At 33.7% G+C, this 26513-nt stretch overlaps 2 protein-coding genes and 1 pseudogene across 4 annotated transcripts; 1 reads left to right on the top strand and 2 right to left on the bottom strand.

Moving 5' to 3' along the window:
- Positions 1–1048: 1048 nt before the first annotated feature.
- LOC18586627 (phosphatidylinositol-3-phosphatase myotubularin-1-like) lies at positions 1049–16306 on the top strand. Its single transcript, XM_007010114.3, has 19 exons — positions 1049–1357; positions 1437–1505; positions 1823–1897; positions 2690–2761; positions 3637–3706; positions 5411–5460; positions 6203–6492; positions 6655–6728; positions 6823–6886; positions 7078–7143; positions 8491–8590; positions 8690–8803; positions 11014–11183; positions 12236–12320; positions 12684–12896; positions 13379–13438; positions 13574–13638; positions 14904–15183; positions 15332–16306. The coding sequence occupies exons 1-19, from the start codon at positions 1247–1249 to the stop codon at positions 15851–15853; spliced, it is 2550 nt and encodes an 849-aa protein (XP_007010176.2). The 5' UTR covers positions 1049–1246; the 3' UTR covers positions 15854–16306.
- A 970-nt stretch (positions 16307–17276) lies between these two features.
- On the bottom strand, positions 17277–19207 carry LOC18586626 (uncharacterized; annotated as a pseudogene). Its single transcript, XR_016028787.1, has 4 exons — positions 18496–19207; positions 18119–18356; positions 17857–18018; positions 17277–17765 (listed from the first exon to the last, which is right to left on the bottom strand). The product of XR_016028787.1 is annotated as an uncharacterized LOC18586626 (transcript).
- Positions 19208–19877: 670 nt separating this feature from the next.
- Positions 19878–25872, bottom strand: LOC18586625 (uncharacterized). 2 transcript variants are annotated; one of them, XM_088802780.1, is made up of 2 exons: positions 25304–25872; positions 19878–20227 (listed from the first exon to the last, which is right to left on the bottom strand). In XM_088802780.1, the coding sequence occupies exons 1-2, from the start codon at positions 25574–25576 to the stop codon at positions 20093–20095; spliced, it is 408 nt and encodes a 135-aa protein (XP_088658906.1). In that variant the 5' UTR covers positions 25577–25872; the 3' UTR covers positions 19878–20092. The 2 variants fall into 2 exon arrangements, with proteins under 2 accessions (XP_088658906.1, XP_017984151.2); XM_018128662.2 differs by lacking the exon at positions 25304–25872 and adding an exon at positions 23170–23559.
- Between the last annotated feature and the right edge of the window lie 641 nt (positions 25873–26513).

The raw sequence follows: 26513 nt of genomic DNA, 5'->3' as shown, positions 1-26513 counted from the left end.
AAAATCCAAGTAAACGTCCACATCATGCGTGCGTCTATCACGCACTAGACACCTTTTACCTTAGTCTTTAATTGTAAGGAACTGAAAATATTTGACTCTTAATTGTTACAATTGAAACGTTTAACCATAAATTGACGAAAACCTAAATGACCTCAAATTGAGCATTTAGTAATTAAAAAATGATGAACTTCCAACTATATTTGAAGACATAAGAGTGATTTAGGATAAAAAAAAAGAAGGTATCACACCTCATGCTTGTATTTTATGATCTTTAAAGTTTTATCATGTACTACTATGTTATGTTTTATTAAAAAGAGTTTTTATTCAACTAAAAAAAGTATTGCACAATCCAATAAATTAGACACTAAAAAAAATATTAAAAGGAGAGAAACACACTTTATAGATTCAAACTTGAGGACTATGATAATGTATTAAGTTGAGGTGATTGATTGTCCTGAGTATGTTTGATAAGGAATGTAATATCTAATATCAATAGTTAAATAGGATGTAAAATCTTAAAAATCTCATTTGTGATGAATTTGCTACAATGACAAAAACAAGTAAAGCTTTGGGATTACAATTGTTTCAATCACATTGTCAAAATAGGCCTTAGTAATAGAACTTGTAATTGGAGGAAGGAGGATAAATGCTTATTTGGTTCTGTTTTTTTTTTTCAGTTTATCTACTTTTTAAAAGTAAAAGTCATATCAAACATAAATTTTGAAAAATTCTAAAAAAAAATAATTTTTTTTTAAAATAAAATAAAGAAAAGAGTTTCAGAAAAAGCTCCTATGAGGAGCTTTTTTTAAAAAAAATATAATTATTAAATAACTTTAATTTAATTTTAAAAATTATTAATTTTTATAAAAATTTTATAATAATTTTTAAATTAAAAAAAAATTAAGTCAAACAGGTTTTAAGTGAAAGAGTAGCTCAAGTAAAAGGGGTTTGATGTCACAAGACGGCTAAATAGTTTGGTAAAAGCACCTTTTCATTTTTTTTTATAATATGATTTGAATGTGAATTTTGTCGTACATGTATGTTTTGTGGGATCAATCATTACTCATCATCCTCATCATTTCTTCCAACCAGAATCCCATCTATCCTCCGCTACAAATAACATAACCCATACGTCTCTTCCGTTTTCTCTCTGTCTCTGGACAAAACTTCAAATTTATAAATAAAAAATTTAAAGAAAAACCCAGAAGAGAAGAGAGGAGAAAATTGGAGTCAACAACCGACGGGCATGGCTGCACCGAGGCCGCGTCGATCGGTCTCCGTCAGAGACCCTTCTGACGGTTGCGAAAGGTTGGAGGGTGCTGGTAGTTGGGACGCTCTTGAATGGACCAAAATCGAGGTTTTTTTTTTTCTCTTGAATTCTAGGGTTATCTTTTTGTAATTAATTTATCATCTATGATTAAAAATTTTAATTTTAGCCGGTTACGAGGTTGGTTTCGCATGCCAATTTGGAGTTTCTGCTTGAAGCTGAGCGAGTTGTAGAGGAGGTATTGATGAATTTCTTCTCTTTTTTGAATTTTATTTTTCAAATTGAATTCTTGAATTATAGGGTGAAATTTGAAATGATGGTTGTAGCCAATTTGTAATTAAGATCACGCGTTGAAAAGAGAATTTCAAAGACTGTTAATTTAGTATTAAACTGCGAAAGCTGCTGAAGAATCCTGAATCTTCCTCTCCTTTTGTTATATTCTTGATTAGTAGGCAAATGCCTTTAAGATAAAGGTTCTTTTTCTTTGTTTGTTTTTGAAATGTTATGGATAGCATAATGAAAAGTAATAGCATTTTGGAATTTAATTTTTTCCAGGGCCATGGTGTTGTTCTTGTTAATACTGATGAGGCCGGAACATTGTTTGTTACCAACTTTCGTCTTCTCTTTCTTGTAAGTATATGCATTTTGACATTGTAGTATTTGGTAAACTGTTGCATGTGCATGATTTGACCAACATATGCCAACATCATGTTAGCATGTTGGGTGAGTGAAGAGATTTAGTGTAGCAGCACAGACAAGTATTCTGATATTGCAAACTTGAAATAGATGACATTTGGACATAGCGATTATAGAAAATTAGTTCTAAGCGCCTAACAATTTACTTGATACTTGATATTTTAAGTGATGGAGTTCGGCCTCCAGTTTGTTCAGGCAAATGGGTCAAAAACTTGGTGTATGTCTATGAACTATGCTTTGGTTTTTGTTTAGATTGATCTCAGCCTTACTATCAGAATTAAATGGTTTCACATGACCATCTGCTTTGGCGTTAGTATCTGTGATGAAAACTGTCAATCTCAATCTAATTTGCTTTAATATTGCTTCAGGAGATGTTAATATGAAATTATTCTTCATGATGGGTATTTATGTCAAGAAGAAAATGAAGATTTTTAACAGAAATGAGTTAAGGACAGGAGGTTGAAGAGAAAAAAAGCATTAGCATCAAAAAGCCATTAGTAGGGATGAGAAATATAATAGTGCTCATATGAGTTAATGATGATAATAAAGGTTGGACAGGGTATTTCATGGCTGCTGTGGACTTCATTATTTCTGTTGCATTTTGCTATACTTCAATGAAATTGCTATTCTTGAATCTCTTTTATGTGTACACCTAGGTAGTACATGTATTTATTCATTTCTGTTACAACTTAAATGTAATTGATCAATTTTCCCCGTTTTCCAAAGAGTGAAGGCACCAGAAATATTGTTCCACTTGGTACCATTCCGTTGGCAACCATTGAGAAGCTCAACAAAATGGTAAGTTATTATTTGTTCTTAAGTTTGGGAACTTTGCATTTTAGATACGGTCAGGAAAGATTGGGCTTCCAATGGAAGAAGGAAATTGGGGCAGGGATGGGGGCGTGGGGGAGGGGTTTTAGCATGGGTTCAGAGTTTATTGATAATTATCTCTTTCAGTTATGTTAAACACTTAAGATGAAATCAATTTGCAATAGGGGGAGAGGCCCAACAATATAGGGCCACAACAACCTTAATACTTAATAGATGTGGATAAGACCACTTAACAAGCTGTGTAAAAAGTTTGTTGGAATCAACCTAAGGGGGTTTTGGACCAAGTATTGGGAAAAGAAGAAAAGCTGTTTCGTGAAAATCTTTAGTCTTTTGTGAGAAGATATTTGAGCAGTAAGTTAAATCATGTGTATTTTAGAATTTCATGAGGTCTTATGCACATATTAGGTCAAGTAAAGGCTGGATGTCATCCTCAGTTACTCTATGGACATGTATGTAATGTTTAGGTCTATGTGATCTAAGATTGACTATGTTGTTATCTTCTGCTACGTGAGCTTATTTAACCAATTTGGCTCAGGATACAGATAGGGTTTTAAGCTGCTAGTTCCCTGTCCTATTTGCTTAAGATGCCTAGATATCCAATAGTAGTATGTAACAAAAACAAAAAAAGGACGTGCCATAGCATAGAAAGTGTTTTAGTTCCTAAATTCTTGCATGCTTATTATTGTTTAGACAGGGTTAACACACACACACACACACACACTCTCTTTCCCCGTATGACATTCTTTTGTTTTCTGACTGTTGGATATTAGTTCCCGCTTATTATTCTTCATTTTTAATGGATAATTTTGATATCTTTTCTTCTTTGGGCCGAATGTGTGTAGGTAGTGAAGATTCAATCAGCTCCTCGACAAACTGACAAGTCTTCATCACGTCGTCTTCTCCAGATCATAGGTATGCTATGGACCTCCTCTAATATCTCAATTGTTTAAAATACAGGGTTTCATTATTTCTGCCTTTGGATGAGTATACTTATTCATTAGGACAGGTGGAGTTGGTAGCAGGGTGTTGATAATATAGGCTAAGTGGTTCCTTTTTTGTAATTAGCAGAGCTTATGGACTTTCTCATTCTCTTGTATCTCAGGTGGGTAGGGTTGCAGATAGAAGGAAAAGTACCAAAATAGTAAACATAATTTAAAAGGTTATCAAAAAGAGCATTGTCCAAATATAGATTAGAAAGCATTCTTTTCCCCTCTCAGGATATGTTTGAAAATTTAAGTTTGAAGGGACATGGGAGTACAGTAAAGGTAGGGGTAGAGGAGAGAGAGAGAGAGAGAGAGAGAGACAACAATTAGGCTTTACCTTTGATTGTGAAGGGGATCAAGGGTAGAATTTATTTCCGTTATGTGCCAATTTGGAACCAATGTTATAACAGATATGTGCCAGGACCTAATGGAAGGGGAGCAAGAAAACTGTGACTGAATGCCATCAAAGTAACAAAAGATGGTTATATCAATTGTGAGGTCCACCTTTCTGATTCATATAAAATGTTTATTAAACCATGGCATCCTATACCTAAATGAAACTCTGTACATTGAACCAAATTAGTTTGCGGTTCTAGAAATTAGGTGCTAGTAATTTAATTTTCTAATAATTGTTTTATAATGCTCCTATTGGATTCTGCTTGACTTTTGGTGATGTCAAATACTAGAAAATTTTAATTTTTCTATTTAAACTAAACAACTGTTATTTGTATTAATGACATTGTTTCAGTTGATATTCTAAGGGCAAGAGCTGTTCTGGTCTCACTGATGTGAGGAAGTAGAAAGAGTCAAACAGAACAGAACAGTGGTTAAATTGACGTAGAATTGAAGTTGTGAGCAGAAGTTACAGTTTAGGTTTCTGGATGTAGAATTGATGTGACCTTTCAATGAATTTGAATGGCTAGATTACATAGGGACTACTTGTAATCAAGCCCACTAGGCTTGAGTTGCTGTATCATGGTAGGCTGTCTTATTCTAATATCATATGTTAATGGTTTATAACCCTCAGCTCTATTTTTGTTCTTCCAACTTAATGCTACATTAAGTTTAACCACTATTCTGTTTTTTTCTTTTACTGTTTCTATTATTGTAGAACAGTCAGCAATTCAATTCTAGACTCTGTTGTTCTAAAAACCATAAACTTACCAATTTCATTTGTACAATCAATAGAAAGGAGCAAAAAATATGGGGAAAAATAGTAACTTTTTCTGTTTGATTATAACATTAAATTCATTTTATTGTCTTGCTCAAAATACGTGATCAAGCAAGGTCATCTTAAATTATAAAGCTGCTCCTTATAATGATATGCTTCAAAAGGAAGTGTAGGACAAAATGGTTGATCTGGAGGGGCACTTGCTGAACATCTCCCCCTCAATCTCTCAATTCTCAACCCAATTTCAATTTATTGTTTTTAAAGTTGTATGCATTTTTGATTACTCATGCATCTTCGAATTAACAACCAGGCTAATTTAATATCTTATACATGCAGTTCTGTTTAATTTTTTATGCAAGCAAGTTTCTATTTGCTTGGGGCCATAGACGCTGCCATGTTAGTTTTCTGATTTAATTGGTGTGGAAATAGTGATGGACCTAATGGCTTCTCTTCTTTTTGCAGGAAAAGATATGAGAGTTATTGTGTTTGGCTTTCGCCCCCGTACAAAGCAGGTCAGTTTTAGTGGTCAATTCTTTGGGCTCTTTATGTATTCTCAATAATTTTGTTTTCTTTTATTTTATTTTTTTTGCACTTGAGCATTTGGCTCAGTGGTAGCTGAATTGAATCTACCCTTCCCCAAATCCAAATCCAAAAAAGAAAAAGAAAAAGAAAAAATGATAAAAAAATTTTGGGTTTTGTCAATTGTGCATATGTGCATTTGTTATATCAGAAAGACTTAAAAAGAAATGTAAGAAATTTCGGCAGCTAGTTCTCCATGACTGCAGCACTGCTGCTCTATTATCTCCCTTTGCATATTTGCCTGTTTCAGGCAACTTTTAAGTTTTGTTTTAGGCAACTTTGAAGTTTTGTTTTTGCCTTTGTGTCTTTCTTTTCTCTTTGTTTCTTTCGGAGTTGAGATAATGCAGAGCCCTCAATTAAGCTTGGATCTTAGATTTCGAAGGAAATAAATATGCTAGAATTAAGTTGAAAGGACTATGAGACCGTGAAAATTACTTCTAGGCATTAGTTGGTGCTTTAGCCTCTTATAAAAAGAAACTTTTTTGTGTAACTTCTTGGAAAAATGAATATTTTACAAGTGGAAAGGCAGTTTTAACTCCAAATTAGTTATGTTGCATTGTAATTAATTTGGAAAAGAAAGTAGTAAAGCTATTCTATTCTTTGTTATCATGGTTCAGTGATTCAAGTTATTTTATATAAAGAAATTGATGTGGATGTAATTTTTTATCCATGTAGAGACGTGTTATATTTGATGCATTATCAAGATGTACAAAGCCAGCAAGAATTTGGGATCTTTATGCATTTACTTGTGGACCATCCAAATTCAGTAACCCAAACCCAAAGGTGCGATTACTGAATGAGTACTTTCGCCTTCTTGGGAAAGGCTTCCATCGTGCATCAATGAATATGATCGAAGATGGGTCATTTACATTGTCTAATGATTTGTGGAGAATAAGTGATATGAATACCAACTATACAATGTGCCAAAGTTATCCATTTGCGTTGATTATTCCAAAAAATATAAGGTAAAATATTGAGTTCCTTTGAGTAGAGAGGAAGAAGAAAAAGAAATTAGATCCTCTCATTCCTCTATTTCTTTTTTGAATTACATCAATTGGGGATAAAGCTGATTTCATATTTTTGATAGAGCTAAGGAACTAATTTTTATGCCTGGCTACTAATACTAGTGATGAAGAAGTGATCCAAGCTTCAACTTTTCGTGCAAGGTGTAGGATACCTGTAGTCTCTTGGTGTCACCCTGGTATGCAACAGACTTAGTTGTTTTCATTTATTATTATTATTTTTTGAATGATATGTGTCCTTACCTATTTTGTGATATGCATGGTGAATAACAGGAACTGGAGCAGTTCTTGCACGTTCATCACAACCTTTGGTTGGTCTTATGATGAATATGAGGAGGTATTCCCAAGTTTTCAATTAACCCCCAAAGCCCTTGAGTGAAATAAATTTGATATATATTGCATAATAAAGTTTAATAAGATAATGGTGCAAGATGAAATTAATGTCTATGACAAGCAACTTATTATTTGTTTCTCTCAAGGCTCAGAATATGAAGCATCTGATTGTTTCTTGTTATGATTCTGCCATAGTAACACTGATGAAAAGTTGGTTGCTGCGCTTTGCACTCAACTTGTTGATGGAAAGGGTTCAAGGAGGTACACCTTTCGTTCATTCTTTCATGATTTCGTTCAGCATCTACTTTCTTACTGTAAGCCACTCCTGGAATAAGAAGTGCATATTGAATTAAAATTAATTGTACATTTGGTACCTGATTTTTGGCAAAATTTACAAATTGGTACCTGATGTACAATTTGCACCTTGAACTTTCAAGTCATGTACCATGTTAATCAAACTCTAACACCACAGTGAACACCATATGGAGCCGTCAAGATGCTTTTCAACTTCAATTATAAAACTATATATTTTATTTTACTTGGATAGTAAAATCCTGCCCAAGTTCGGTCAATTTTTGGATGCCACTTAGCATCCATATGGGATTCATGTGGAATTTTCACAAAATATTTAGCAATTTTATATAAACACATGATGGAAACATGTCACAATTATTATATTGGTTAAATGCCACATAGGCAAGCTAAGTTAACAGTGTTAGAATTTGGATTTTACTATTTGAAAATTCAGGATACGAATTTATATTTCACTATACATTTATTTTCTTTAGGTACCGATTTGTATATTTCACTATAGTTTTAGTACCAAATATGTAATTAACTCAATTTAATTTGTTTATATATTTTATATTCCATTAGGTTTTACAATGATGGCTCATTTTCATCATAACATGGGACCTTGCTCATAGAGAGAGCTCCTTATTGTTTATGTGGAATCAATTATTTTACAATATGCCTTAATGATGAACATATGCTTTTAAACATAGGTTAATTATACATTTGGTATGTCGACTATAGTCAAATGTTTGATTTAGTATCAAAAGTTTCAAAATGCGCAATTGGATATTTGAACTTTACCTCCTTTAAACATGTTGCAGTTCCCACTAACTCTGTTTAGTCAAAGTATGATTTATTCTAGATAACTAATAAAATTTGCCACGTGTCCATACAATGCCATACCATGTTGCACATCATTAATGGACTTCATAATATGTCAATAGTGGAATTTTTCTTCCTTTGACCCATGACGTACCAGTGACCTCACAGGTGACATGGCAAAATGATGTGGCATTCTATGGACACATGGTGTACTTTTAATCGGCTATATGGGACACATTATACTTTGGCCTAATAGAGTTAGTGAGAATGTGCTATATTGTTAACGGAAGCAAATTTAGAATACCTAATTGTGCATTTTTAGACTTAAGGTACCAAATTGAGTATTGGACTGTAGTTCAGGCATTTAATACATAATTATCCCTTTAAATTTTTAATGGTGTGTTACTTTTGGCTGTTGGCCAATAGGTGAAAATAATTTTCTTAGAACTGTAGTGTTACCTTTATTTTCATATTATTCTTTTTTCCATTTAGGAAGCTTTATATTGCTGATGCAAGACCAAGGAAAAATGCATTGGCAAATGGAGCAATGGGAGGCGGCTCAGAGTCATCTTCAAATTATTTTCAATCTGAGGTCTGTATAAGGTTCGAGCTTGCAAGTTTTGCATCTCTGCCTCATGAAATTTGCCATTATAGTTTTTAGTAATCTCTACTTCTTTATTCTTCTTGTCAGATAGTTTTCTTTGGGATCGACAACATACATGCGATGAGAGAAAGTTTTGCTCGGCTTAGAGAATATTTAGATACTCATGGCGCCGCATCATCAGATGGAATGTCATCATTCTTGGTTAGTACTGCAATCCTAATCCTATGAAGATCATAATCCCTTACTATTTTTAAAATGCATCGACAAAACCTTTCCAGACCAGAAGTGCATTTAGCCAGAGTCATGATTGATATTTGATGCATTAAGGCTACATTTGGAGAGCATGAAAATGCTTTTTGGAAAACCTTTTCAGCATTTTCCCATGTTTGGAAGGGGGAAAATACAAAAGTGGGTGTAAAAAAATTTTTTGGGAAAATTTTTTTTTGGGTCAATGGATCCAATTCCATTAACCCAGGAAATTTGTCTTATGCCCTCTAAGAGTGTAAGACAATTTCCCAAAAATAGAGCCTCCACCTCAATACTCTCTTCCTCTCACCTGTCAAACCCATCTCCCGCGTGTCTCCATCAACACGGGCAATATCTTTTCTCCATCACCAACCGCACTGTTAAGCCCAACTTTGTCCCACTTTCGACCTCCTTATTCTTCAAAACTTATTGTCTCCTCCATAAACTCCCTTGCTAATAAGCAGATCTAGTTGCCCCTTTCCCTCCTCTTTTTCTCCACCAACTCATCACGAGCGCACTCAAATCCCCTCAATTATCCTTTGAACTCCGTTACATCCTCCCCCAAAAATCATATCTGTAGCCCCACCTCTCTCCATAGCAGTAGATATTTCAAATAATTATCAGGTTTTTTTGGTTTTCTACTTTTTAAGTTTTTCAAGTGCTGGGTGCTTTTAAAGAAGATTTCTAATAAAAAGGGATTTTTATTTCATTTTTTATCTTCTTTGTTGCAAGTGGAGGAAAACTCAATAAGGATGATTTTGTAGTTTATTGATTCATTAACTTCACAAGTGGGTTTGGATTGAGACAAACTGTTGAGTTATGAGATTATTGTTTGTGTTATTTTCCATTGATTCATTGTCTTTTTGTTGATTTTATTTTAGCTTTAATTGAGTTTCTTCTATGATTAAGGATGGTTGTGATAGAATGATAGTTGCACTGGTTTCGATGGAAGAATTTTCAGTGAGTTTACCAAACATCAGAAAGTATTTGCTATTCAAAGCACCAAACAATATAAATTGTTATCCTTTCAGAAAAATATGGTTGAGGAAAAGAAGTTTTCCCAGAAAGCATTTTCATGCTTTTTAAATGGAGCCTAAGTTGGTAAACATTTGTAAAAGCATTCATGTACTCAATAAGTATGGGTATGGTACTTTTCAATACACTTATGATGTATTTGAGCCACTACCTAATTGAAATCTGGTTAGCTTCTAATTACCTAGAAAACACTTTTAATATATTCTTTACAGGTTTCAAACTTAAATAATATAAATTATTAAATTTTATTTTATTTTAATTGTTTAGGAATTTAAAATTTTCACATTAAACTAAAATTTTAAAGAATTTATAAAAATTTCATTATCTTCCTTGTATATTCAAAAATATAAAATAAATGGTATGTTTTGACTATTATGCATTTAAAGAATGTGTGCACATTAAATTAATATGAATGTGCATATATGAACACTAATACAAAATTTATTATATATATCTATGCATTATGTGCAAATATATGTTATCTATTATTTCTAAAATATTAAATTATTTTTTATTTATGCAAATAATAAAAAATATTTTGTGTATATATGAAGTTGAACAAATAAAACAACTTCATTGTTCATAAAAATATTATACTTTTATTTTAAAATGTCACTATAATTGTTTTACTTGATACTGATAAATTTTAATTAATTTTAAAACTTTGTACTAGTATCTCATAATTTGACTCGGTTCTTTCGATTTAAAAAATTAAGATTTTGATTCATGATATGGGTCTTGATTAGATAATTATGTGCTAGACCTTCTTGCTAGAGAAATTATAGACCAACAAGTTTTTTGCCTAGATCAAATGTTAGCTGATAATTCCTTTTTCTAAATTCCAAGGGTATAATACTATGAACTTGATTTCCCCTTGTTAAGAATAAATCTATTCAATGATTTATCATGTTGAGTTTTAGTTTGTAGTATATTGAACTTGAATCTGTTAGTATGCTATGTGGTTCCCAGTGTTTGGTCATTCCTATTTTTTAGGGTCTTTGAAGGTGGTATAAATGATAAAAATTTTGTTGACAAGAATTTTACTTGAAAGTTTATAAAGTCTTGTCAACTATGTTTAAACATAATAGTATTGTGGTGAACATCTAATCTATGGCAATTTTAACTTACAGAGACATGGGGGTTGGACTTGGGGTGGGGGAAATCTCAGCAGTATGTCTGCTTCAGTATCGACCCTTGGTGACAGTGGTTGGTTAATACATGTTCAAAGTGTCTTGGCTGGTTCAGCTTGGATTGCTGCACGTGTTGCTTTGGAGTCAGCATCGGTGCTTGTGCATTGCAGGTCAGAATTCTTTAAATGTCATACCTTCATCTATTGATCATTTAAATGTTTGTTGCATTTGAGTTTATTTATTTTTAAATTTGATTTAAGAATATACTATTTCTGTCCATTCTCTTTAAGATTGTTATTTCTAGGTCATTTACCATAATCTTTGTAACTTAGTGGTCACTACTTGAGCAAGTGAAATGGGTGATTTTTGGTTGAATGGCATTGGCATTATTGTTTCTTCTGCTCTGATAAGGTCTAAATATTCTTGCTTATATATCAGTGTTTAATTGGGGGAATCTGTGTCAAAGTACTGAACTGGGTCTAGTTTTAACATGAGATGTGGAGGAGTTTATTCATCTACACAAGGTGTTCTTGTATTTGCATGGGTTTAAATGACATGACAGATGTATTATCAAAAGTCAATTTATCGCATGAGCAAGTTAGCAAAAGGTATGGTCCTAATTCCATAGATGACCCCTTGAACATGAACTTTGTGACATGGGCCTTATGTCTTTTATTTGGTGCAAACAAGTGTTTGAACTTTTCTATTTTGTTTAATTGAGGCTGTTCACATAAATGTGTTTAACTGGTGCTGAGTTGGCTTAAATTGAAATCTAAAAGTTAAATTTGAAAAAAAAGAAAGAAAAGAAAACATGTGGAAAGCTTGTCTATAATCCAATCCCAAGCCCAGTAGAAACCTCAAGGCAAAATTTGATTGTGATAAAAAATGCAACTCAGACTCAATTTATCTTAGAAAATTAATTGAGGAAAAAGATAAAAAGGGCGTTCTAGCTTTCTCGCCTCATCAGTCCATGGCATATGCCCTGAGGCCACTACCAGGCTCATCTTCCCTTTCCGCCTACCAAAAGAAAATGTTGCAACCCTCCAACATCCTCACTCATGCCAACAACTACCATTTGATGATGTGAATGCCATTACATTTGTTGTTGTTTACCCTTCTCTTTCTTTTCGTTTCATATACAAATACACTCAACAGTTAGCTTGTTAATTTAGTTGTCTATTTTGGTGTTTTTTACTTGTGCCTGGGCTGTTTTACTGTGCAGCGATGGATGGGATAGAACAAGTCAGCTGGTTTCACTTGCAAACCTGATGCTTGATCCGTATTACCGAACATTCACAGGTTTTCAGGTATTTTTCTGAACAAGGATCTTCTTGTTAACCACCAACCCCACTCCCACTGCCGTTCATGCTTTTGGATTCTATATCTCTCATTCGCAGCATTACAACCCAAGGCTGATTATTATATGTACTAGGTTTTCTCTGTACCTTTTCTTGGTTTATATTTGTTGAATGGGACTTCATCACATGTTTGGCCTTACTTTAAAATCAATAAGTGTCATCAACCGACACCTCAAATGTTGTGGTTTTGCAGTTTAATTTCACTTGGTCACCTCCACAGTTGATGCTGATATTTTTTCAGTGCCCTGGCAGCTTGGAATAACTACTTACCCAGATTTTTCTTAAATTCTGGACTATTTTTTCTTGATGCAGGCACTTGTTGAAAAAGATTGGCTAGCTTTTGGTCATCCATTTTCAGATCGTGTGGGAATGCCAAGCATATCTGGAACTTCGTTTGAATTAACCAGACAATCTTCTACTGGGAGTTTTTCATCATCACCCATGCGTCAATCTTCAGGGTCATTCACACCTCAAGCTTCTAATTCATCTCATGCACAGAACAATTATTCCCCCATATTCTTGCAGGTTCTTGTGCTGAGATATATTCATGGTTATTCAATCAATGACATAGCATGTGTTAATTTTCACATTTAGTGGACTTCTAAAATTATAAGGAAAATGATTATGATTTTTCTGAGGTTTTAGTGAAAGTTCTTACCCTCCATTAGTTTGAAAAATAGCCTCTGTCCCCCCTCAAAAAGAAAAAGTAAGAAAGTGAAGTAGCTGTTAAAAAAGTTGGAGTATGCTCTAAAAAGGGATGTCATATGAAATACTTTTTTAATGCCATTATTTTTGTTGGTGGGGGCAAAGGGGTTTTCGAAACTAGTGGGGTGTAAATGTATTTTCACTAAAACCTTAAGGGGCTTGTATTTTGCCCAAATTATAATTAATAAATGTTTTGTTATGCTGATATAAGTTGATGATTAGTTATGAATTGCTATATGAAAAGTTGTGTTTTATAAGACTTCATTTTAATTGTTGTGATTGGACATCTGCTTGTATTGCAGTGGGTTGATTGTGTTTCGCAGTTGTTAAGGATGTATCCCTTTGCTTTCGAGTTCTCTTCAGTATGTATCTTTTTTTTATGCATGACATTCTTTTATCCTGTTTCTTTATGGTTATTCTTTGCTTTCTCTCTAGTTAATGGGATTTTCTTTTTTTGGATAAATAGTTAATGATATATTCACTTTATGGTGACTCAGACTTTCCTGGTGGAATTCTTGGACTGTGTTCTTTCATGTCGTTTTGGAAATTTCTTGTGTAACAGGTAATTTCCCTATCATTAGCATTAAGCCTGTATGTGCCAACTTCAATTTTGCTTTATAATGAATTTGAGAAATGCAAAATGAGAAGTGGGGGGTGTGAGGGAAAAAATGGTGCAACAAACACTTGGGGGCCTATAGAGGCAGTACACATGTGATCATTGTCAATTCTATATATTTGGTACTGTTATGAAACTCAAAGTAATTCCTTGTTTACAGGAATTAACATACATCTTTGTTTCTGAATGTCCTTGATCAAGACCTTACAAATGATTTAAATTTTTTTAAGATACACTAGACAGAGATAACATAATATCAGTGTTGCAAAAATTGAAAAGGACTCAACTGGATGGCTGGACCAGTTGAATTGGAACCGATGGCCTGTCTGGTTCGATAAGGGAGGCAAACTGCCCTGAAGTTGAACCGGTCTAAAACTGGTTTGATCTGGATAATCAGTTAAACTGGCCTTTTGGTTAAAAATTTTGATTTGAATTATTAATTTTAATTTTTTTGTAAGTGGCAAGATTTGAATATTTACCTTCTTTGTTGTTAGTTAACACTCTAACCATTTAATTAAATGTCTCTTTTAAAATCTTTTTATCATATTTAATATACATTTCATGGTCTTTTAACAAATAGAGGTAGATTGAACCGATCAGTTAAACTGGTCGAATCGGAAAGTGGTGGCACCACTGGTTCAATCCCTGATCTGGTTTTTCAACCATTGCATATTATCAAGCATGTGTTAAGCAATATAGGCACTGCACTTGGTGATTATGTTGGGTTCATTCCACATGATGTTGAGAAAACTAGTCATCTCTATCCTTATCCTTAATCTAATATAATATCACCATTCTTTTCACAATTTTGGTACTTTCATAGGTAAATGTGGAATATTTGTGCATAACACCTGTGGGCATCTTTATTTGGAAATCAATGCGTTTATCATTGCTATTTTTACATTTAGCAAGATCATAAGATGGCATAAATTTGTAACAAAGCTTACGGTTCTTTGTACCTTCCAGTGCATGAGTTCTATATATTGTTTCACAAAATTTTGATGAGCATAAAATTATTTCCTTACTGTTTAACAGTCCAAAAACTGTGATGTTATATAACTGAGGTAGCTGCAATAGTACATGAAGTTTGTTTTAGATCGTTTGAAGATGACCTTGTGGAGTCAAAAGAAACATTTTCTTTATTTTCTTTCCCTTCAAATTTCCGCCACCCCCTTGCTCATTTCTCGTAATTGTTTGATTTAAATTTTCAGTGAGAAGGAGAGACAACAATGTGGTGTCTATGATGCTTGTGGATGCTTGTGGGCCTATTTGGCTGATCTGCGTTCTTCAGAGGGAAGTTCCCATGCCCATTGTAACCTCTTCTATGATCCATTGAAGCATAATGGGGCACTTTTACCTCCAGCAGCTGCTTTAGCCCCAACCCTCTGGCCTCTATTTCATCTTCGCTGGGCTTGTCCTTCTGAATCCCAAGCTGGTGAGCTCGAGGCTGAATGCAGGAACATGGCTATTAAGTTTTCTGAACTGCGAAAGGTATTAAATCTTACAATTTTTGCCCACTAATCCTTCCCTCTGGTTAACCAGAAATACATCATGCACTGGAATAGTTGGAAACATGTAACAGCATTCACTACGCACAACCTTTTTCAGAATTATTTATTGGGTGTTTTAATGCCAACAGGCTAAAGAAGCTGCTGAAAAGAAAGCCAAGGAATACTCAGTAGCCATGGAAACATTGAATGTAGAGTTACAAAATGAGAAACAGGTCAGCAAATCAACAGTGATCTTGGCCAATAGAGCCAGCAAGGAAAGTGCAGCAATAAAGCGAGCTGTACAGTCGCTGGGGTGCAGAGTTAACTTTACAAGTAGTGGTGATTGTACTGTTGATGTTGAAAGCAATCCAACTGAAACCCCACAAAATTTTATGTGTTCTCCTTCCAGAAGAGAATCTGATGGTATGATGGGACATGATGAGAAAACAGATTTATCTGTTTCAATTACAGTTGTGGCAGATAATAATGTTTCCAGCAGTCCATTTGGTCAAGTGTGTGAAACTTTATGTCCTTTGCGTACAAGGGATGGGGGCTGCCGTTGGCCAGATGCTGGTTGTGCTCAGCTTGGTAGTCAGTTTGTAGGACTGAAGGCAAATTTTGATGCATTTGACCAGCTTTCTATTGATGATGATTATTTTCAGTCTGAATGAGAATTTGGATTTGTAGCTTAGTTGATGGTACATAATCAGTTTTTGCCTCAATAATTGGATATGAGGTTCTTTTCTTTATTGAAGAAAGTAGAGTTCACAGGTTTGTTGCAAGAAACTGGAGATTTTGGCTCTCTTTATCAGAAGCAGCCTAGAGGTGTGGCATAACGATAGTGACCCTTGCTTTTTGGATGGGTCTCGGGATATGTACAGAGAATGCAGAGTCTATTGTTATCAATCTAGTTTAGATATTGGAGGACCGAAGCAAGAAATTGTACATTCAGGAGGCTATCCTAGGTACCTTTCATAAGGAGGTGCTCTCAGTATTGCTATTACATGACCATTCTTTTCTTGAATAAAGATTAGTTTGTGTACAGATTTTGGAGACTTTATTTGCAACAGTGTCACCCAACAATCGTTGCATAATGACTGACTCCATACAATTCACTAGTGAAAGTGCCTTGCTTGATCTTCATATGTTCTTGCTCTCTCATTATTAAGCTGTTAATACTATTCTTTATTGTAGAATACAAGCTGAGCTATGCCGTGAATGTTTAAAATGAGCCAGGTTGTTCCCAGAGTACAGCAGCGAGAAATTCCACGTCTCAAATGAAGTCCAATTCAGTTTCATCATCTGCAGTTAAGGATGAGTAAATGTAAACCGAACTGAATAGAAATGAGTTTGATTTTTTTGGTTCAGTTATTTCGGTTTTTTGAATAATTCGGTTATTAAAATTAATTCGATTCGGTTTGGATGAGAAAAATTTTTAACCGAACTTAAATGAGGGTATTATTGAGATTTTTCTTGAAAAATAACTCTAAAACTTAAATCTCTTCTCTTCTTTAGTTTTTTTTTAATTATATAAGTATTTATCTTATTTATTATAATCTTTTATTATCATTTTTAATATTTTTGTAGTATTAATTTATTACAAAAAATATAACATAAATAAATCTATACAAAAAAAAAAAATTATCAAGTTCGGTTTGTGAAAATCGAACCAAACTAACCGAATTAGTTCGGTTTTGATTAGTTCAGTTATTTATATAGTTCGATTCAGTTTCGATTATTTTTAAATATAAGTTTGATTATTAGATATTCAAAATCAAATTAACCGAAATAATCGTTTGCACACTCCTATCTGCAGCTATGAGAAGATTATATGTGTAACATAATGCATGATTATCTCCAAAAAGATTGGATTTTAAAAGCATGAATCTTTTGAAGTGTTGCCGGGAACACTGAGAGAACTGGCTTCACACTAGAAAACTACAAAATGAGCACTCAATTTTTGCTTAGGTGTATTAGTTAAAAATGGGCAACAAGGTCCCCATGCCATGCCAAAAGAAATTGTGCACCTGCTTAAGTGAGACTTGATGGGTTCTTCCATTTCTGTAAAATTTTCACGCCAAACAGTAGGTAAAATAAACCATACAAATACATATTATATATATATATATATGTATATAGTTTACATTTTATGCTAATGACCTATTTCTTACCTTGCTCTAATAACATTGTAAAAGGGCATGTCAAAACAGGTGGTAGGGGTGCGGAAGGAGGGGGAAAAACAAGAATGGAAACTTTTCCGACTCCAGGAATATGATGCCGTGGGACTATAGAACATCCTCCCACTCTCCCATTTATGTTGCAGAAGTGTTTCCTGACTAAATGCAGGATATTATTGAATATGGTTGCCCTTCTTAGCCAGCAGCAGTAGATTTTTCCAATGGATGGATCCATGGAATTACAGATGAAGCAGGCTCTTTTCATTATGCATCATCGATCTGTGGTATTTCCAATTCATTTACAGTTCTGACTCATCCCTTCCTTGTTGGTCAATCGAAGTGCCAACTCGTTCTCCACATAATGCTCTAGAAATATTCCCAGGTTCAAGCAAATTAAATACTACAACTGCACAAAGAGCATATGAAATTTCAGGAAAATACAAAAGGGTATGTTTGTTGAAATCGAAGGAATGAGTACAACTAAACTATTACATTACCAGGAATTCCGTTCTCTTCACAGTATGTAATGGCCATCATGTCCATAGATGTAAATCCACTGGAAACCACCTCCCTGAAAGAAATACGATCCAGTGCCACACTGCCATTATCAGAATGGCAATCATAGACACCATCACCATTTGCACCTTTAAGAAGCGCACCTGACATAGAATGTCGACAACTATTTCACCATTTGTTATGTGAAATAAAAAAAAGAAAAGGAAAATATAAAGTCAAACAGTGTGTGTGGCAGGGTTGTACTCTCGGAAACTCTCAGAGCTGCTGCTGTGTCTGCTGTAAAGAGAGGATTCCCAGTGCCAGCCCCAATGCCACCAAACAGACGACGACTTTTCCTTTCTCAAGATGTTGGATGGCTCGTGACCTGCTGTAGGGCTCGGCGACCTCCGGCAACACAAAAGCACTCTGCATACGTGTTTGAACACCTACTTTCTCGAAAGCTGATTGAAGCAACATCGAATTCATTACCGTTGCCATCATACTGATATAAAATTTTAAAAAATTACCACTATGTCAACAACTGAAGTAGCAAGAGAGTGATGATATATAAGCCAGTCTTAAATTTCATAGATACAGTTGCGTACATTTAAAATACCACAATTGAAACAATTTAAAAAAAAAAATCAAAGAATATAGTCAAGTAACTCTTAGTAGCTTGCTTGCCAAGATTAGAAAGCCCACTTCTGTCCTCACCCTCCAAACCTCTTCCACTACTGCAACTCCCCAAATTCCCCATTATTGCTTCCATTTGTTTAAACCAATGCCAATGGCTACTCCCTCCACCGCCACTAATCCTCTGCAGCTCCACCTTGTATCTTTTCTTCAAATTATCAATCTTATTCTTACACTGCTCCACGCTCTTCCCTGTCTTCTGCTTCTCCCCTCTATCTTCGTCTGCGCCGCCGGCGCGTCTTTCGCTAAGGGCTTCCGCAACCTCCTCCCAATCTCTCCCGCGGTTGAGTTGGTTGAACTTTTCAGTATAAGCCTCGAGTAGACACGCGAGCGCCGTGTCCGACCACTCTTCGCTGTCTTTGCGGTACTCGGGTTCGGGTTTCTTTATTGTGGTCGGGGTTCGGAGAAGAGATATGGAATTTTTGGATGGGAGCGCCGGAGGCGCGTGGGGATGAATGAGGGAGAAGTTCTCATGGCAGGACATGGTTGGGGATGGGGGCTTAGAGAGACGACGCCGTTAGAAGGGGCGTTAGGTGACTGAGTGACGTTTGGAGATGGGAAGGAGGAAGGAGGAAGGAGGAGTGGTCCGATGAAAATTCCGTGACGAGTGGTGTGACGGTTCCGTCGAAACGGAGAAACGTCCCATTTTAATCTTTTTAATTATTGCTGCTTTTTATAAATGTTTACTTCTTTTTTTTTCATTTTTGTTAAAGAAAAAACTTACAATAAAAGACTTTTATTTCTTTTGGTATTAGAAATATCAAAATATTACTATATAATTAAATTAAAAAAATCAGATAATATTTTGCAAATTAGTTTTTAAAATTTTTTTCCGTTAATGTTACATAATATATATGAAAATATTAGAGCCATTTAAAATCCATAAACATGCTTATTAGGTTACAATTAATATAATTATTTCCACAAGTCAATTTAAAGAGTTTTCAAATGTCCACTAGTTGTATTAATTGAAATAATTAAATATATTAATGTGATAATTAAATAGACAAATGACAATTGAGTGCATGAAATGGAAATTTACATTAAATAGACAATATTCATTTTACCTTTAAAGTCAGGGGAGAAGGGATCTTGAAAAGTTGTGGAAAATAGTGATAAATTGATGTAATTACTAAATAGCTAACAAATTAAGTGATTTTATTTTCCCCCATTGGGGCATTATCATTTGACACTTGATTTAATTTTGTGTTATTTTCTGTGTCTAATCAAAGATCAATGAGCTTCTTCTCAATTCTATCCATATACCTGTTAAAAAAACATACTCAATTTAAAGCTATTTGAGTTGCTTCAAAGTTAGACTTCAGACCCGTGAAAATGGCCCAAGACACACCAGCCATGAAACTGCATTTGATGAGTAACTTGTACAAGAGAGGCAAAACCTGATGAGCAATGATGTAACTCATAAAGCCTGGACTCTGGTTGCTAAGCATTAGGAACAGAAAGGAGGACATGTTCTCCAGTTTAGTATTAACTCCTAAAGTCCAGAATGTAAATTGTCTGACAAACACAAAATCCAAGGATGTTTCATACATATTGAGAGTCATCATCAGCTGGAGACTGCTCATCGTCGGATGATTCCTTCTTGCCTCCCATCTCCTTCCTTTCCTTCCATCTTGCCCAAATCCACTTTAGTAAAAAGAAACCACCAATGGCATAAACCTGACAGCATATTAACTAATTTGATTAGAACACACCTATTGAAGTGAAAAGGTGTTCGGAGTGAAGGATATAACAATGTGTTCATGTTCAATATACAGCCCCAAAAGCCAGTTAACCTATCATACTCGATAAACGACACCACCAAAAAACTAATGGAAGGGAGTGAGGCTGTGGCCTCTGTGGTCCAGATGGAGTGTAGTCATTTCTTCTGTGTAGCTAAAACTGCATGGAGAGAACCTACATAACTTGCAGTTTCAAAATATTGGAGTGTAGGAATCCCTCCTCCAATGATTCAGCAAAAAGCCAACTATTACACTAGTAAAACAAATACCTATGAAAATATATATATATATATATATATATATTTAATTTAGGGAAGGAGGATTCAAACTCTGCTCTTTAAGCAGGGATCATGTATCAATCAATTAGTCAAATGCACAAATGCAAATACCTATGAAAATATATCTACAAACAGATACATATCTACCAGATGTATTTAAGGTTCAGAATTCAGATAGCTTCATGGAAACAAACCATCTAAATTTTAATAATTTCAGACAAACAATTTAATTTTACTAATTCCAGTTTTCGGTAATCATCTCTATGAACAGTAAGAATTCCGAAAGATGATGAAGACATGGCAGGATCTGATCAAAAACAATGAAGAAAAGGTACATGGAGTGAAAAGTATAACTGAGAAAAGTAAGAGGGAAAAGAGAAAATGAAAAGCATTTATAAAAAGGATAGAAATCAGTTTCAAAAGTATAACCTGTACCTCAAGATAAGGCCAACATTGCTAAACGATAAAGAAAGATCAACATCAATAAGCACACGTATAAAGTTAGGCTAAGAGGTAACGAAGACAACAACCGTGGCTTGGTTGCAAATTAACAATATAGACAAATCGGACATAGTGGAAAATCAATGTCGCGGGGAAATCAGGAAGTGTGGTGCTAGGAAAACTTATTTGCATACAATCATCCTAAATTATTAATGAAAAATGGATGACAAGAATGTTATAAAATAGAAATTGTTGGAATCCCTTAGAAATGGATCTTAGCTCTCAATAAACTGGTCATTAAAGGTTGGAGATCCTGTATTGCTTCTTAGAAGTCACATCCTGACACCTCCAAGTAAAATCAAAATAAATCATTTTTGAAACTTTTCGCAAGTAGAAAAGGCCATTTCTTTGAACGGAATTATATAAGAGAAAGTAATAATCTCCCATGAATATTCACTTATATTTTTACGAAGAAATAAAATTTAACCTGCTGGTCTTCATCATATTATTAGTTATTCTTCCAAGTATTTACCAATCATAAAAGATTATTAAACTTCCATTGGTTTATAAGTTATGAAATAAACATAAAATTATACAATCATCTTTTATTAACCAATAACCAAAATTAGAGGTGGCAAAACAAACCTGAAACCAAAAACCCACTTGAAAATGTCCGAGCCTGAACCCAACCAGACCCAAGTTGACCAAAAAGTCAAAGACCCGACCCCAAAGAAATCCAAAAGGGCCTAAACCAGAAAATTATGTTCAAATGGTCACATTTTACATAAAATCTAAAATGGCATGAAACTAGCCCAAACCATAAGGGACCTGCCGAAGTGACTCAAACCCGAAGCGACTTGAACCCAAAGTCGACCGGACCGGGGCGAACCTGCCTGTTTGCCACCTCTAACCAGAATACTGCATCTATTCATCTTACACAACTGGGAAGCTATATAACAAGAATTATGAAATAATCCAGCTTACCAAGAACATTCTCCAACCACTCTAAGCAGCCTTTTATAATTTTTTCGAAAACAAGGCTACTATGGCAACAGCCAAGCAACTTAATCACTTTTAGTTATTTATATACTTAATAACTAAATTACTAAGTTTTTAAATCTGAACGACAACATAAGCAGCTAGTAAGATTTTACAAGTAGCACATTTCATGTGAAGAAACCCAACATTCTGTGAGCCTGTCAGAACCAATCTGGTCTTACTTCAACCCATTAACAAAAAATGTCCTGCATCATCCCACATCTGTACCAAAGCACTCACAAAACCAATTTGATCTGCACATCTTCAGAGCTCCAGCAGAATTTGATAACAACATGACTAAAAGACAGTCATATTTACAGGCTCTTTCCAGGACGCATTGCAAACTATTCCCTCTATTTTTTTTTTTTGGCCGTGCCAAAACTATATCTATTTTCCTTTTATGAACACTTACAGCTCTTACTTTTTCTATGTTTCAATATATATAAAATTCTTCTTAAAAAATATTAAAAACACTAACATCAAAGCATTTTCTTCACCTCTACGCCTAGTCAAATGTGGACATTCAATTTGAAATGGAGAAAGCATTAAAGTTCTAGAGACTTAAGTTGTCAACCTCATTGTTTCCATCTTATTTTGCTATTGACACTGCTAAAAGATTGAGCATTTATGATCAACAACATATCTCAAGAAGGAGTCCAAAAGTTACTCTTTTTTCTGATGGAACATATTAACAATGTCAACCACAATATATAAAATCTAGGGTTTTAGATTTTATGCACTAGTCATTAATTCAGAAATTCCTATTTACCCTACCCTATTCATTTCTTTCTACTTCCTGCACATATTGCTACCACTGTTAAAACCACTCCTCCATATATGATAGAAAAGTTATTATTCGACGCACTTTCATTATATAATTATTATAATTCAGTGGCAAAGTGTGGTTCACTGACAATCTATAGAAAAAATGAACAACAACAGTGCATGAAACACAAACTCATTATAAAAAACCAGAAAGAAAAAAAAACTGTCAAACATACTCAATTTAATCTGAACAAAAAGATTATATTTGACAAAACCAACCAAAATTTGCTTCTATTAACTATATTTAGTTACCCAAAACACCAAAAAACAGAAAAAAAAATAAATAAAAGCAGTATACCTGCCAGAGAACTATAGGGTTAGAAGTCCTCCCAATGCACTGTTCAGCTTCCATTTCCAGCGGCGGCGGAAATTTCTGGCGGTTTCCTAGAAATACAGAGGGTGGTTTCGGATTTTCAACTTCTTCCTCTTTTTGAACGGAAGCCTCAGGAGTTTGGGCGGGTTGGTTAAAGAAAGGGAACTTCAGCTCTATTCTGGGTAACATCGAGAAGATGTTTTTGGGTTCTACAGAATTTTCATTTTTGGTTAGAATTACTTTGTTCTCTGCTTCCGCCATTGCTTAGCATAGACTTGTTTCGAACCGCAGTCTGCAGGCAGGGGTTTTTGATTCATTGCATCGGCGGAGAAAGCAGAGAGGTCACGTGCTTATTGCACGTGCTTTGCTTTCGAAGAATTTTTAATGAGTTTTTTTTATTCATTTATTTTTTGACTTTAATAAATTTTGAAGGAAAAAAAAAAAAGAAACGATACAAGTTTGACTTAGAAAAATGAGGAAAAAATTGATATTTGTAGAAAAAATGGTAATTAATTTATTATCTTTTAAAAGAATTAATTATGCATTGAATGAATTTTCTTTTTTAAAATTTTATTATAAACTATTTTTAACTGATATTTATCCATACTTAATTATAAAAAAAATGATCAAAATTAATTAATAATTAGCGATGACAATAAAATAATGTATTATCCAACTTTTCAAGCAATCAACTGAACTCTAATTAATTAGAATATAAATATGTTTGGAGTTTTTCCATGTAAACATATTAAGTATTTATTATATAAATAAATACTCTTTTGGTTTTATATAAAATGTTTTGATTTGTATAATTTTTATTAAAATTTTTCAACTTTGATTATATTTTATTTTCAAATAATTATTTATTAAAATTTTAAAAACTAAACATTTAAAACTCTGAATAAAGTAATTTTATTTAAAATTTAATTCTAGAACATATCTAAAATCATTCGGATCTAAGTTGAAAAATTGACCAACAAAAATTAAATCAAGACATTAAATGTGTGATGGAAAGAGTAATATTTTTATTCAATTTAAATTTTAAAATATATTATTTTAAGAATATTAAATGTTAATATACGCATTTTTCTAAATATTTCAATAATAAATATAACACAAATAAGTGAGTCAAGACAAATAGAACTTAAGTTTTAGCCTAAGGTTTTTCAATGCATCTAATGAGAGTGGTCCGGTTCATGAATACAAACGTGTCATTTGCTTAAGATTATGATTTTATTATTTTATCTAACAAGAAAAAATTAAGTTTGAAAAGTAATTGCTATCAAAAGAAAGAGACAATTTCTAGGTTGATGGGAAAATCATAGATCCGAAATTAAATCTAGAAAAGGGTTTACCGATTTTAAGAAATTGCTTAGCAAAATGTTAGATTTAGAAAAAGGCCAAAAGCATGCATAGTATCTTCCTTCACACCATTACCAAAGTACACTGGAGGTTGGACATACCTCCCATTTCCCCACAAATAGACAAATGAAGCAGAAGCATCTAAATCCTTACTTCACACTGAATCTAAACTTTCCCTTTTTAAGAAAATAAAAATTTATTTTACATACCCATATTTTCAATTTAAAAGATATGATTATCAAGTGAAATGCTGCTGAGTCTTTTAGTCAGAACTTATTTCGATTTTGATATTTTTATGAAAATTTTACATTGGTAAATAATTGAGTAAATCTTAATATCACTCACGAATTTACATTTTAACATACCTTATATTTTTATGAAAATTTTACATTAATGAATAATTGAGTAAATCTTGATATCCCTTACGAATTTACATTTTTACATATATACCTATATCTCAAATTTATTCCAACTCTTATTAATATTTTGATTTAATACAAAACAATCACATAGGTTTTCAGATTATAGAATAAATAATTTTTTTAATTAAAACAAATTTAAATTATATTTTTTAAATAAAAAATTATATATTAACTAATGAATCATCTACAACTGATATGAAATGAATATATTTTGTCAATTAATGATAATATTAACGACTGGTGTCAGTACACATATTTGCGCTCTCCTTCCCTTCTAATCAACCAAACAAATAGATAATAAGCAAGCCATGGTCACGGAAAGAGATAGAGCTCACCTGCCACAGAATTATCCGACTCGAAGTCATTCCAGGCTCTTCGGCCTCGAGCTTCACTGGAGGAGGAACTGCCGGCCGTGGCTCTGACAACTTCACCACGTCTGGCTTATTGCTTTTCTTCTCATCCGCAGACGGTTTGTCATTACCTTTCTTTTCAATCACAACTTCAGCTTTGCGTTTCCTGTTAAAGGGAAGCTTTGTGAAGATTAAAAACAAGTTTCCAGGGAATTTTGGGTTCTCTTCCTTGATCTCAATTTCAACGTTACGAGCCATGGTTTGAAAAGAGAAAAAGGCTGGGGAGGTGAGCTGTGGCGGCAAAGGTCGGAGTTTTGGGGAAAGAGTGGAGGATTCCTGAAGATACTTGGCAAAGCTCTAGAAAGTTGTTGGGCCTTTTGCCAAAACAATTGTTTAAACCAATAAAAATGGGATTTTTCCACTTTCATTGCTTTTAAAATGTAGCTGGAAATTCTCTGTTTTGATTATTGAACATGTTGATTTGGGTTCAACGATCTCAATAAGAGTAAAAGAATTAATCTTGAGGTCTTGTTTTGTTCATTGAGAATGTCAGGTAAAAGGATGAGGTTGTAAAAGTAAAGAAAAAAAAATTGATTTAAGGAAAACACGGAAAACACTGAAAAGAATTATTATCCCTTCCTTGTTAAAAAAGATTGAGAAAAATAAGAAGAAAATTCTCAGGCTTCCACCTAAGAAGTCATTGACTTCAACGTATAATCGTGGTGGTAATGTACAAATTCAAAAATCTAATTGTTTGTTTGATATAAAAAGGAGATACCAAAAAATTAATTTTTTGGTAAATGTGATTGATCTATACTTTTTAATAAAATTCGATACTTGATTTATATTCATTAAAAGAATAAATTGTCTGTGAAACAAATTTAAGTTGGAAAATATTCTTCTGTAACGTCTGTCTCCATAAAAAAATAATATTAATTATATATATATATATATATATATATAATATAATATAATATAATATAAAAGCGTTCCATATGCATAACCTGTGTTCATTTAGCACTAATTCAAGTGAGAAAAAGCAACATAGGGTCGGACCGCTGGTCACCAACATAGAGTAGAGCTTTTGAGTGCAGAGTATGATATTGTTGTTTTAACGGTTATAAAACTTCTTGGTTTGGGGTTTTAAAGAAAGTGAGATCTCCTCTCTCCTTTTGCTGCCCCGCTTTTATTTTAA

This window comes from Theobroma cacao, chromosome 10 (assembly GCF_053813885.1).
Source record: "Theobroma cacao isolate CCN51 chromosome 10, ASM5381388v1, whole genome shotgun sequence".
NCBI lineage: Eukaryota > Viridiplantae > Streptophyta > Magnoliopsida > Malvales > Malvaceae > Theobroma > Theobroma cacao.
Note: the sequence above shows the minus strand (reverse complement) of the source record. Positions and strands in the feature narration are given on the sequence as shown.

Bases quoted from the DNA above. Each gene is read 5' to 3' on its own strand.
- LOC18586625 (XM_018128662.2), bottom strand. From the start codon at position 23,445: ATGGCGGAAGCAGAGAACAAAGTAATTCTAACCAAAAATGAAAATTCT. The intron at 20,228-23,169 runs GTATACTGCTTT...ATATGCTGTCAG, and splicing joins ACCCTATAGTTCTCTGGCAG to GTTTATGCCATTGGTGGTTT.
- LOC18586627 (XM_007010114.3), top strand. From the start codon at position 1,247: ATGGCTGCACCGAGGCCGCGTCGATCGGTCTCCGTCAGAGACCCTTCT. The intron at 3,707-5,410 runs GTATGCTATGGA...TTCTTTTTGCAG, and splicing joins TCGTCTTCTCCAGATCATAG to GAAAAGATATGAGAGTTATT. The intron at 6,887-7,077 runs GTATTCCCAAGT...ATTCTGCCATAG, and splicing joins CTTATGATGAATATGAGGAG to TAACACTGATGAAAAGTTGG.